The sequence below is a fragment of the Artemia sp. Qi Xiang Cuo genome, chromosome 12 (assembly GCF_049724085.1).
Source record: "Artemia sp. Qi Xiang Cuo chromosome 12, ASM4972408v1, whole genome shotgun sequence".
NCBI classification, from domain to species: Eukaryota; Metazoa; Arthropoda; class Branchiopoda; order Anostraca; family Artemiidae; genus Artemia; species Artemia sp. Qi Xiang Cuo.
In genome coordinates this window covers 68,150,770-68,165,413 of record NC_142805.1, presented here as the reverse complement: position 1 = coordinate 68,165,413, position 14,644 = coordinate 68,150,770, and the positions used below count along the sequence as shown (strand labels likewise).

At 35.3% G+C, this 14,644-nt stretch overlaps 1 protein-coding gene across 1 annotated transcript in view; it reads left to right on the top strand.

Moving 5' to 3' along the window:
- The window catches only part of LOC148946438 (huntingtin-interacting protein 1-like), a 49,293-nt gene extending 41,973 nt beyond the window's left edge, over window positions 1-7,320 (top strand). Inside the window, exons 6-7 of the mRNA XM_089097700.1 lie at window positions 1,490-1,674; window positions 7,038-7,320. Coding sequence (XP_088953826.1) covers window positions 1,490-1,674; window positions 7,038-7,320 — 468 coding nt within the window. The remainder of the gene's footprint in view (window positions 1-1,489; window positions 1,675-7,037) is intronic.
- The last annotated feature ends 7,324 nt before the right edge of the window (window positions 7,321-14,644 follow it).

Sequence of the window (14,644 nt, the reverse complement as noted above, 5' to 3'; positions counted from 1 at the left end):
CATGGTCGAAAATATGATAAAAATGTCTTTTAGGATGACTTGATCCCCAAAGTCCCCAGGGGGAGGGCTGAAAATTATGAACTTTACTCAATTTTAACATATAGTATTGGTTATTGGGACGTATACAGACTTTTTCAGAGGAGATTTTTTCTGGTAGGTGGGGGACGGAGAAGGTCGGGGGCTATATGGAAGGATCTTTCCATGAAGTAAGTTTTCTTGGGGGAAGGGATATTGCTATGAAGTGGGCGCCGGATTTCCCAGCATTATTAAAGAAAAAGATCAGAAATTAAATATAAAAAAACAAGTTTTTCAACTGATCAACTGATTGTGATTAAGAGGTCATTTTTAAAGAACTGGAAAAAAATTCGAACTATAGTTTAAAGAGCAGGATATTGACTAGGGGGCGAACCCCCTAATATACGTGTTAAAAATTTATGAATATAGAAGTTCGTTACGTAAGTTAATTCTAAGTTACGTATATTTATTACTAATAAAAACGTTCGTAAATAAAATTAAACAAAATTAAACAAATTTCGAGAAAGCCATTTAACCAATTATAATATGCAAATTTTGTTTTAATTATTCATGTACGGGGAGCCAAAATCAAAACCTGCATTAATTCAAAAACGTTCAAAAATTAAATAAAAAAAACAAGTTTTTTTAACTGAAAGTAAGGAACGACGTTAAAACTTAAAACGCACGGAAATTATTCCGTATATGAAAGGGGCTGTCCCCTTCTCTACGCCTCGCTCTTTACGCTAAAGTTTGACTTTCTCACAACTTTTTTTTTTAAACAATAAGAAAACTTTAGCGTAAAGAGCGAGGCGTTGAGGAGGGGACAGCCCCCTTCATATACGGAATAATTTCTGTTCGTTTTAAGTTTTAACGTCGTTCCTTACTTTCAGTTAAAAAAACTTGTTTTTTTTATTTAATATTGACAATACCGAACCCATAGGTTCTAAGTTACAATAGCCTGTTTGACAATCTTCATTATGTTGCTAAAGTTAAATTAATGACTCAGTTAGTTACTTTTACTAAAGTGACTTACTGTAAATGAGTTGAAATCCGGGTAGTTGCCCTTCAAAGCCTGTAGAGTAAATGCTGTGAGTATTTCGATAATGCTATGTATTTTCAGAAACCTCCCAATTTTTTGGTGGCGAGTGAGCTTGCAAGACACGTGACGCCACTTTTACTAAAGACACATTACTTTTACTAAAGTGACTCACTGTAAATGAGTTAAAATCCGGGTAGTTGCTCTTGGAAGTCTGTAGAGTAAATATTGCAAGTATTTCACTAATACTATGTATTTTCAGAAACCTTCCAATTTTTTGGTGGCGAGTGAGCTTGCAAGACACGTGACGCCACTTATACTAAAGACATTACTTTTACTAAAGTGACTCTCTGTAAATGAGTTAAAATCCGGGTAGTTGCTCTTGGAAGTTTGTAGAATAAATATTGTGAGTATTTCGCTAATACTATGTATTTTCAGAAACCTCCCAATTTTTTGGTGGCGAGTGAGCTTGCAAGACACGTGACGCCAGTGGTCGTTGTTCCTAATCCACCGCAAGAATCAGTTCTAGTTGATTTTGATTCCTCAGTTAGTGAAGCGTCTTTGGATGTTGGGAGAAGTCCACTGAGAAATGGAGCTGAATCGCCCGAACTTCTTGCAGAATGGTAAGCTAAAAGTGTTCATCCCCTGCATAACTGGATTGTGGTAATGTTGATGAAATTTAGCTAAGGGGTATCTTAAAGTTGTCTTTTCCAGCTCTGTCGGATAGTACAACCAAGAAAATATGTAATATATTTATTAAATACTTATTATTATTTAAATATTTAATAAATTAAATAGTTAACTAAAAGTAGTTTAAGAAAATTTAAAACCTGTATAATTAATTAAGTGAATTAAAATAATAAAATAATTAAATATATATTAAAATGATATCACCAAAAGAAATATTCTAGATTTTATTTAACCCTAGCAAATATTTACGCATTTTGCTTAGAGTTTTCAATTGATATTGTACTTACTCCTCTTAGTCTTTGAAGCGACAAGTTCATGAGTAAATTATGTAAGTTTTTCTATGCATGAGGATATGCCTGACAAATAGAATAGACATCAAATTAGCCCTTTACTTCTAATTTTTTTTTTTTTTTTTTTAGTCCTTTCTTGATGGTTATGCGACAGTTAAGATATAATTTTAAAATAATTGAGAGCACATTATTTTGAAATAGTTTATCTGGAAGATCATATCAAACTCAGTGGTTATTTTAGAATATTTGGGTAGCATAAAATACTCAAGTAGATCATAATTACGAGGAAAGTAATTTTATTAATTTTAGTTAAAAACCGTATAGTAATTTACCTTTGATATAACATATATTTCTACCTACCATGTTAAGCATTTTTGCAAAATCTTTGCATCTTTTGAGAAGCTGGTGCTTTTCTCCATGTATAGTGTGTATGTGAGACTTCAGATATCTAAACATCTGAAGAGTTATATTAAACCCTATTTTAGACTGTTTGACCTGTAGAACATACTCGAATAGGAGAGTATAATTACCTGATTGGTAATGAAAGTAATAACGGTAAAAACTTATAATTACTTACCTCTTGTTTAACTTTTATTTATACCTATGGTATAACCGATTTTTCACTGAATCAATTTTTCACCTCTCCATAGTAGTCCTCTGTCTTCACTCAGAGAAGAGAAGAGAAACTGGCATCCGAATGAAAATCCAGGTTTATGAATATTTAGTCTGCTGTGTCCTTCTTCTTCTTCTTTGTAGATGAATGTAGATGTGGATGAAGAAACATAGCGAGTAAAAACCATTGAAATTTAAGCTGTTAATTATTTCGGATGTAGAAGCATGGGGCACATTTTGGAATTTAATCACCCGGGACTGAGTGACAAATGAAACTATAAGAAGGGGGCATAAATACTACCTCTGTACTATCATCTACCGCCACCTTCTCTCGTAGTTTGGTCATTTCAACCGAATTCCATGAGATCCCTTTGTCTCAAACGCACTCTGGTGCGATCACTTTTCTCTACGGAAAAACATCATGGTGCCCAGACTAAATCTTCGTCCTTTGAAACGGACTAAGAACCAATTGATGTCTTTTGCTGTCTTGGTCGTTGATAATTTGGTTGTGTACCATCTCCAAGCACAAGGGAGAGATTAGCTTGTTGTTTTGAGTGAAATAGAAGAAAGTAAGCACTTTCGTTTTCAAACTTCGATGGTTCCCAGAAAGCTCTCCCTTTCTGAGCTGAATTATTAACGGTAATTTGAATCATTCAAGGGGCACTTAAGACATGTTTTTAGTAGTTTTAGTTTAAACACTATTGCATTTTGATATAAAAATTGTATTTTGTATGTTTAGGCTTTTTGAATTTTTTACTATTGTGTTGACAAAAAAAAAAACAAGAATCGACCCGACCGTGCGAGTGTTTTGAAATAAAGGAGAATTTGATTTGATTTGATAATGTTTAGACTCATTGGGATTTGCTCTCAGCATTCTCTTTACTACAGCCTAAAGAGTAACGTCCTATTATGTCTTGATAAAGCAAAATATCTTGAATAATTTTTAAAATTTTGGAGGGGTAAAAATACTCTTGGAACACCCTAGAGATCTATTTTGGTGCTTTCTAACTTATACTTGTTATTAGACGAGGTACGAAGGCTTCACCCGGAATCCAGAAAGCTCCGTATGATTAACTTACGTATATCGTGATCATGTGCGATCTTTTTCGTAAACCGGAAGCAGGAGCTATCCCCTCCTCTGTCAGATTTTTGAAATCTGCCCATGGGCTCGACATCTTTTCTGATATTTGTCACCAATTCTTCAGTTCATCGCCTGGTTGCCTAAACCAATCTGGCAAAGGAACAGCTAAAATCAGTTGCTTTATGACACTGCCATTGGGTCTTGTAAGGACACGGCCCAGCCAAATGCTCTGTTTGAAGATCTCAGAATTGCAGCAGCGGCGGTATTCCTCATTATCTGAGATTCTGTCAGAGTACCTTACTCTCATGATTGTTCGTAGACAGTGGTGGAAAGGAACTTCAATATCATGGAGGTGAGGCGCCTACAGTGGCCAAATTTCGACAACATCAAAAAATGGACCTGTCAGCTGCTTTGTCCACACAAACTTTAATCTTCTTGCTGATGAAGAAGCAATAAATAAAAACAAGACGAACAAAGAAGCATAGAAAGCAATGAAAACTAAAAGACTGATAAAATAATATCAAAATTAAAATTCTCAGAATGAAAATCCATTCATTAGTCACTATTTAAACTGAGATTAGTGATAACATGTTAAAAAGATAAAAACAAGTAAACATCAATATAACCAAAAAAAAAAAATTAAATCAAATTTTTTAATTAAATTTAATCCAAAATAGTTAAGAGGGGCATTAAAAAAGGAAAGAGAAAAATCAAGCGAACAAATACAATACATGGGCAGCGCCTGTACAAAATAATAAGGAGAGGGAAACTAGTGCATCCGTAAGCTCGGTCCTGCTGTATGCAACAGAAACATGGCCCCTTAAGTCGACAACCCTCAATATGATAGATGTATGCCAGACGAAACAGCTCCGTCGGATTGAAGGACTTCGGTGGGATGATTTTGTCAGCAACACAAGATTACTTTTGCTCACCTCCCAAGTGTCGTTCTCCATCCAGATAGCTCAGTGCACTCTCAGGTGGTTCGGACACCTCCTATATCTGCCAACGACAACCCCAGCCCGAATAATCTATGATTTCAACCCAAAAGCTTATGGCTGATGCCGCCCAGAGGCAGACCCCGCACCAGGTGGAAAGATAGTCTCAATAAATTCCTGCAGATGGCCAACATTGCTGTTAACGAGACCCCAATCTTTGCACCAAACCGGTCTGCCCGGAGGAGCAGAGTTGCGACGCTGTCTACGCCGCCCCCGACCCGGCAAGAGCCCTAAGCCAAGTCAAGAAACTAGCGGGATGTTTTGTTGATTTTTGTCGAAGTGGGATTATTTATTTTACTTTTTTTCATGTCTGAAGGTACAGAAATGTACGCGAGGCAAGGTAGGAACAGACTGAGAAACGGCCCAAGGAGGGCGGAATCTGAGCGGGGGAATCTGGGTCTTTTGGGATGCCCGAGGGTTTGCCGTTCCTCAAGTGTTTCTAAACTAGCATTTTTTAGAAGAATAAAGTATGGGACTTTACCTTCTTTGAAAATTATTTGCAAGGCTCTTTTTTGGATAGATCCAATTTTGTCTGACTCTTCCCTGGAAATGCAGGGGTACTATACTGGATAAGTATAGGCCTACCGGGTGTCCCAAAAAAATGGAATGCACATTTTAGCAGCTGATAACTTAATTTTTGACTTAATTTGCTGACTCAATTGTTTCCTTAAAAAATCATTTTAAGTCTACGCCGCCCCCGACCCGGCAAGAGCCCTAAGCCAAGTCAAGAAACTAGCGGGATGTTTTGTTGATTTTTGTCGAAGTGGGATTATTTATTTTACTTTTTTTCATGTCTGGAGGTACAGAAATGTACGCGAGGCAAGGTAGGAACAGACTGTGAAACGGCCCAAGGAGGGTGGGATCTGGGCGGTGGAATCTGGGTCTTTTGGGATGCCCGAGGGTTTGCCGTTCCTCAAGTGTTTCTAAACTAGCATTTTTTAGAAGAATAAAGTATGGGACTTTACCTTCTTTGAAAATTATTTGCAAGGCTCTTTTTTGGATAGATCCAATTTTGTCTGACTCTTCCCTGGAAATGCAGGGGTACTATACTGGATAAGTATAGGCCTACCGGGTGTCCCAAAAAAATAGAATGCACATTTTAGCAGCTGATAACTTAATTTTTGACTTAATTTGCTGACTCAATTGTTTCCTTAAAAAATCATTTTTCAAACTGATGTTCGTTCTGCTCTTGAAGCTGTTGACAACGTGAAGCGTAGGGATGGCACACATCATGGCACTACACATCAATTCCTGGTGAATTAATATGGTTGTCGACCATAACATGTAGATTCTTAGGTCATGGCACTATCCATGACATGGGCCCGTGGCACCGTCATGGCACTGTCCATGACATGCGTCCATGACATAACATGGACATGGCACCGTCCATGAAATCACATTGACACCATCCATGACATGCTACACATGGCACCGTCTAATCCACTTGTCTGGCAAGATTCCATCAAGAAAGTGTTTAATGTGGTGGTGTGGAGGTGCCCTCACTGCCATGCCAAGCGTTAAAGTCATCTTTAATTTTTTACATGAAAGACTGTTATAGCAAGTTCAGGTAAATAGGATCAGTCGCAGTAGCGTCAAAAAGAAAGGTCCAATTAATCTTCGTGAAGATAAACTACACCACACTGCAATTTCTGGTAAATTAACACGGTGGTTGGCCATAACATAGTCGAAAAGTCGAAAGTTATTCAGAGTAACTCAGACTCAGAGTGATTTATCAAAACGCAGCCAGTAGATAGATGGCATGAATGTAATATGTTTGTGTTATAATTCGTGCAGGACTAATTGTACAATCAGCTTTGACTTGTATCGAACTTTCTGCTTGCACTCTGCCTCGTACTTGTACCTCTTTGACATGTATACTACTTTTATGAGGTCACAGTACTTAGCTGTTTGACATACGAACGTGTAATCTAGATGATGGTTGTGTTAATTAGATAAATTAGTGACGTGCATGAAGTATATTGATATAGTTCTATAACTGTTAGACTGCGTCTATATTTGGGACTTTCTGGAAAACTGAACCGTAAATCTAGGAAACTTTAAGGTGAAACCAATGAAGGTGAATCCTGGTTGGTTCGGTGAACTTCTAAGAAGGGTAAATCCTACCAATCTCCTGCAAGGCTTGTATTGATTGGTCGAGCCAGATTTTCCAATTTTCTATACAATACTAAATGTTGACGTGCTCTTATACATCTTTCAGTATTTCTAATAATAGATTTTTAGTGTAGTTTTGAGTTTTTTATACTAATATAATATCAGTTTTTTCTTCTTTTTTTTATTATTATTATTATATTTTTCAGGGATCGGTACATTGAGCAACTCTTATACCAGATAGAGCAGTTAACTGAGGAACTGCAGAGGGTCAAATTTGACTATCATCGATACCTCGAGGAATACCTTGAAAGAATCCATGAACTAGAAAGTGTCGTATCTGATCGTGATCGTGAGCTTAATACAGAAAGAGAGGCAAAGGTGGATATGATTCATCAACTTGAAGATGGCCCTAAAATCGCTGAAGCTGAAACAATTCAAAGGATACAAAACGCAGAAGGTAGAATTCTTATGATTGATCAACGCTTTTAAACTTGCTTTTTGCTTTGTGACCCAATCTTCAATCCAGTCATGATTTATTTTCCTTTGATAAATACTACTTATGAAAAAGAACTTAGTTAAATAAGGTTTAGTAATGACTTATATTGTTAACAATCTTTTGCAAGATGATTATGTTTTCGTGACTCCTTAGAGCGACCTCAACTGGTGCTCACAAAATTTATAAAGTTTTATAAAAATTTCTTTTCTTTAATTTTATAAAAGTTAATAAAAGTGCGTGTTGCAAAGTTGGTGACTGTTTCGGTGAAAATTTCGAGCTATTCAGGTCACACAAGTTTCTTCGTCAAATCATAAGAAATAAGTAATTGACGACCAAAATACCTTTTCCTTTCAGATGATCATTAATTAGTTAAGTATTTTTTTTTAACCCACTGTAAAATACGGATAAATAGTGGAGCAACAAAAAAAAGGAAAAAGAAAAAAAAAATCTAAAAACAACAAAAATTAATTACCAACAATGATAAATCATCGATAAAAATAAAATTGGATAAGACTATGCTTGGATATAAAAGACTGATAAACGAATGTCAAAATTAAAATTGTCACAATGAAAATCCATTCATTAGTCCCAATTTGAACTGAAATTGGTGACAACGTGTTAAAAAGATAAAAACAAGTAAAACTGAGTATAATCAAAAGAAAAATGATGAAATCAAATTTTGAATGAAATCAAATGTGATTACGCACATTATGTTGACTTTTTGATTGATTTATGATACAGGACAAAAATCAGATAGAAAAAAATTACACCATTTGATTCCCCATCCAATTTTCTTTCTAAATGTAACAATCACTACGATCGCTTTTGTGTTCCAGCCCCCTCCCCTCCTAATATGACCAGATATAGTCATAGGTTATATGCAATAGTTTGCAGGTATTGTGAGTTTGTATTTTGGTGCTTATTTCTCAGTAAAAGTTGGTTCAAATTGAAAAGTAAAGCCAATTAAAAAAAAAAGAACCATAAAAATTTGAAGAACCTAAAAAATATGCAAATGCAAGAAATTAAAAATGTAAAAGAACCAGAAAATTTACGGTATTTGACGAAATGAAATAGGAAAAAAGGAATAGTTCATTTGATCCCCCATTCAAAAAAAAGATTCTCTCCACAACCTGCCAACCTCCCCACCTCTTCCTAAAAACCCACAAATTATAAGCACCTTTTTCCAAAAAAAACTCTTTGACTTTCTTTTAAACAAAATTAAGTTACTGGCCGCTTTAATGCTATTCGGGAGTCCCTTCTACCTTGAAACTGCATTGTTTCTAATAGCATGCGTCGTTGAGTGTTGGATTTCATGAACCAGATGATCAAAAATTAATTTTTCTTAAGGATGAATTTTCCTAGAATCTTTCAAACTTTACAAGATCCATTTCCAAAGGTTCCATTCTCCTGGCTAATAGCTTTCCAAAGCAACAAAAAGCTGCTTAACCTAAATTACTGCAATTTGGAAAGATTCAGACATAGGCTATCAGACCTGTCAATATTTTTCTTCACACAAGGCTGGACAGTGACTGCTTGCTCATTCAGTGTATTTTTTCACTTGCCTATGTGAATGGTAATCTCTGGAATTATATCTATGACTGAAACCAGGTTCTGGAGTGAATATTCAAGTTTTACCCTCATTCCTTACCCACTTGTATTGTATGGTTTGAAGGATCCTTCGAACACGAGTCTTAGCCTTGCTAGAGAACTAGCAATTTATTTGCTTATTCGGTCCACAGAGAAAGGGTAGTTAAACTTTGCAATCAATTTAGATAGCAAATACCCGTTTGACGGGTCTCGATTTCTGGTTTGCTTGTACAGTCTATAGCGCTGTGTAGCATAAAATGCACCAGCACCAAGAATACTTTTGAAAAAAAATTGCTGTCAACCGAAACCTTGCTATTTACGATGTTTACATCTTGGTAACTATCTCTCCAACTTGTTTCTGTGTAAATAGTAAGATAAGGTTTCTTCTCTTTTTAATTTACTGACCGATTTTGAGTTCCAAATAGGAATTTTGGCCAGACGAAAATTATTCAGAAATAGTATCTTCCCGGTCCCAATTTTCAATTCCATTTCATAATCCAAAATACTAAATTTCGAAGTTTCAAAAATGAACTTGAAACCAATTAAGAACGGTGTCAAATAAAAACAAAAAGAAATTTAAAAAGTATAAACAAAATTAACATTATATTCACAAACATCAAGAAATCGCAATTTTGTAGTTTTTTTTCTTTTTTTCTTTTTTCCTCCATTTTTTAAATTTCTTTTTCTCTCCAGTAGCCTACTTTATCGTCGGAGCTTGCTGATTCGGAGATCATGCGACTGATTAATTTTGTATTTTGGTATTTAAATGTTATAGCGAACACACCAAAGTCAGGTTAATCCTAATGAAATATACAAAAATATTATGAAAATATAATATTTTAGTAACAAAAATTATGGAAACTAAAACAAAGAAACATGGGAAATAGGCCACCGAGGACGCATTATATTAAATACCTAACATAACCAATTCTGTATATTAAATATTTAATTAAAATATACTTGCATAGTAGTTTATCTCACTGACACTAAGCTAATTATCTCCGAATGCAGAAAGAGACCCCGGTTTTAATCAGATTAAGAACTTGAGTGTGGTCGCTATAACACGCAAGTACTATAAATTTTTTTCAACCCTTTCTGACAGTACCAGATCAAGTGCCATGTGGCGTGAAACATGGTAGTTTTTATAGCCTTTTTTTTACCAGTAATAACAACTAAGTGGGCGTTTGACGGACGCTGATAAAAGCTCATCTCGACCGATAATTTTGACCCCTACATGCTTTTTATAACTTTGTTTTGACTGCGCCATATAATAGGTTCAAATGTCAAAAAATACATCGTAAATTAAAAATAGCACAATTAAACCCCCCCCTCTCATATTTTAAAAATTTGTATTTAAACTCGAAACAAATAATTTAAAAAAAAAAGCTAATTTATTAACAAAAAAAAATTTATTTAAATTAAAAAAAAAAAAATCAATGTTTTAAATATTAACATTTAGATTGAGTTTTATAAAGCTCAAGCAGTCACTTCAACGTGATGAGGGGGGAAGGTGGTTTCCCAAGGCGAGTTGATGTTCATTTCAGTTATAACGTCGCTCTTTACTTTTACTTGAAAACTCTGTATCTCCTTTTAGTTTATAAAAAGCCCATAAAAAAATATTATCCCCAGTATAATTAAAAATATAATTATTTTTTTTAAATTTTTAATATTAAAAATTTTAAAATAAAATATAAATATTTTATATACTACAAGACATTTTTTCTTCAAAGCTCTCCATAAAACGGCTCTTAGTTGCAGTAAAGTGTTCAGTACCACAAGAGATATGTATAATATCAGGTCTGTGGAGGCAATAATTTCAATTTGGTTATTTCACCCATTATTATTATTGTCGTGGGTGGACTCACCAAATTGAGTCGAAGCTGAGGCCCCAAGGGCCCATTTCTTTAACATTCTAAATAATATCTGTTTTGAAGACTAGGGGCTAATTTCCCAATCCTTGTTATAAACCCTGCCAGATTTTGGACCTTATACTCGACAACTCTGTCCTCCAGTTTAGTATCCAATACTCCATTATTGGTGCTTCATCCATAATAAGAGCATTTCCAGATCTTAGGGGTTATCTCTCCCCTTAACCCCCTACTATCTACGCTTTGACTAGTATGCTCCTGAAAATGCTATAGAATGCAACAAATACAGCCAATTAGCACTTACAATTGTCATGCTTAGTGACCTCTTAAATATGCAGAAACCTCCCAACCCCCTTAAAGCCCTACTTGTTACGCGTAAGTTCAACTTTTATCAGCTTTGATGTTTAAAACACTAATTTTCCGTTCAAGACACCCTCTTCTGCAACAGTAGGGTAGCTATTACCCTCTTTACGTTCCTATAGAACGCTTGGTTCAAATCATGTTTCTCGAAATAAAAAGGAGTCATGGGGGCAGGTTCCGTATTTCTTATATTGATATGAGCGATATTTGACGCAAATTTTAATATTTTGGCTTAAAAAATACACATTGAGGAGTACCTAGTGGCGGTTCTAGTGGGGGACAGAGGGGGCACTTGTCCCAGGTGCAGAAATTTGAGGGACGCAAAATTTCAAATAAATAATCTAGCGGTTATTGTCATTTTGCAATTTTGGATTTTTTAAAATAAAGTAGATGGCGTAGTTGGCAGTAAGTATAAGCAAATTAAATGCGGAATTTTCATTTTTCCTATATCTTCATTACCAATTTTAAAAAATAAAAGTAAGTAGATGGAATTTAGTTAATTTTATTTTTTTTGTAATGTTTGTGTTAAAAATTTTGTTAATAAATAAAAATTTTGTTAAGATTTGGCCCGAAAATTCTTGTCAGAAAAAGGAGGGGGCGCTAATCAAGATTTTGTTCCGGGCACAATAGAAGCCAGAACAACCATTGGGAGTGCCCCCCTTAAAAGTCCACAGAGCTTCCTTTTAACAACTGATGCTGAATTACGTGACACTGCATAAACCGTTAGTATTACCCTAGACCTGGCCTGTAATAGCGGATTATCTTAAGGACCGTTCAGGCTGACGTATAAAACAAAAATTTAAACTGTACGTGTATAATCCTTATTCTCTGTAACCGTTCAGTTTGAAAAAATTGTGCACAAAATGTTTTCATTAATCCAAGGAAGCTTAAACTTGTTGTGGTTTATACAACTCTCATACTTTTGCATAAGCAGAGCCGGTCCTCCATCTTTCTTATAATATAAATAAAAAAAAGGAACTGACAAAATTCAATTGACTTGCCATTTCAACAAATCATTTTTGGCAAAATGAAACATTAGGCCCGTTCTTTTGCACTAAGATCTTACATCTAAGATCTAACATCTTTCTGCAGATGTCCGTTCTTTTAAATCATCTTTGTTTAAGCTCCTACAGTTCACTGATCTTATCAAAAAGTTTAAAGGACGCCATGTTTCTGCCACACAGAACAATGATGAGAGAACTTGATGATATGCTCATCATTGTTTTTAGACCGCTGATCAGAGCATAATGATAAAAGTGTTTTGAAAAATAAAGCAACAATATTTAATATCTTAGTTATAATATTCCCAGTTTAAGCGTTCTTTGTCAAAAGATGCAAGATATTAGCACAACTATGAGTGAAAGAACGGCCCTATTGGTCTCCTCTTCTTTTCTTTTTTAGATTCACAGGTAACGCGAAAGTCAGCAGCCTTTTGGCCCCGGATAGCCTACGTACAATTTTTAGCAAGGAAATAGGATTCGTTTCTATTAATTTTTAACAAACGGAGAGGAGCGTATAGAAATTTTTACTGATTTTTGTGTAAAGGACGCATAATTTCATGAATTATACGAGTTATTCACTAACGTGAACGTCCTTTAGACGAACTGCTTATATATTTACGTCGAATTACGTCCCCACGCGATAGTATGAGACCTGAAACTAGGAGACTGCATAATTAGCTTTTCGATAGTTCATAAGTCTAAGATTTTCTTTCGATAGCATTTTTTCTTGTATATTTCTGCCCATGTGAGCCCTCTTCTGACGTTGTACGACAACTGGATCGACACACAATCACGCTCCATGACCATCCTTCTTGGAGAAATACGAAATTTGGAACTTGTGTGGGTAGAACCAACACATTTCACACAAACATCTATTTTTTTTTTGTACTTTTATGTGACACACGGCGGTATCCAGGGGGGGGGGTTACCCGTTTTTACCCCCCCCCCCCCGAAATTTTTACCGAGTCGAAAATAAGTCGAAAATTAGGAAAACCTAGGTAAAAATCAGTAAAATTAGTCGAAAACTGAGTAAAAAAATAGTACCCCCCCCCGAAAAAAAATCCTGGATCCGCCCTTGCCTGGAGATCATGGTCCTTTTGAAGGTTTTCTCAAAAATAATTCTAATTTTCCTGTGCATTGCTTTTTGAAAGCTAAAATTAAAATTGATTCGCGAGGCTATGCTCATTTTAAATGTTATCGCGAGTTCTTCAGAACTTTCTGGTCAGCAAGGGGATAGATACTTGCAGTCTACCCAAGAGAAAACTCTAAAATGACAGTAAAAAGTGATATTAATTCGCGAGTTAAATGATAGTCGGTATGGTGGCCGACGTTTACCCACCCTGGAAAATGCCCCCTTGTGGAAAATACCCCCCTCCCGCGGAGACATGGCTAATTGTAGAAAGAAAAAAGCCAAGACGGATAGTCCAAGTAATTCCAAGTTATTACGTATATGAAAGGAGATGTCCCCTCCTCAACGCCTTGCTCTTTACAATAAAGTTTTTATTGTTTAAAAAGAGTTGTGGGAAAGTCAATTTTTAGCTTTAAAGAGCGATGTGGTGCGGCGGGGACAGCCCCTTTCATATACGGAATAATTTCTGTTCTTTTTAAGTTTTAACGTCGGTCCTTACTTTCAGTTAAAAAAACTTGTTTTTTTTATTTAATTTTTGAAAGTCTTTGAATAAATGCAGGTTTTGATTATGACTCACCGTACATGAATAATCAACACCAAATTTGCATATTAATTTTATTTTTATTTGGTTTAATGGCTTTCTCGGACGTTGTTTAATTTTATTTACGAACGTTTTTATTATTAATAAATATACGTAACTTACGAATTAACTTACGTAACGAATTTCTATATTCATATATTTTTAATAAGTATATTTCAAATACATATTAATTAGAATAAATAGCTCTTATGAAAGTACTAAAAAATCTTTGGCTTAAAGAGCGAGGTATTGACTAGGGGGCGAACCAAATCATATACGTAATAATTTCTGTTCGTTTTAAGTTTTGATGTTGCTCCTTACTTTCAGTTGAAAAATTGTTTTTTTTATAGATAATTTCTGATCTTTTTTTAAATAATGCTGGGAAATCCGGCGCACTCTTCATAGCAATGTCCCTTCCCACATGACAACTTCCTCCATGTAAAGATCCTCCCACCCAACCCACCACCCCTCCCCCCCACTACCAATAAAAAATCCCCCTTAAAACGGCTGTAAACTTACCAATAACCAATACTATATGTTAACATTGGATAGAGTTCATAACTTTCAGCCCTCCCCCCGGGAACTTTGGGGGATTAAGTCATCCTAAAACACATAGCTAATTTTTTGGTCACTTAAAAGGGCACTAGAACTTTTAATTTCCGTTCCAATGAGCCCTCCCACGACAACTGGGTCAATACAATCACCCCTGGGGAAAAAAACAAACAAAAAACAAATAAACACGCATCCGTCTTTCTTCTGGCAAAAAATACAAAATTCCACATTTTAGCAAAT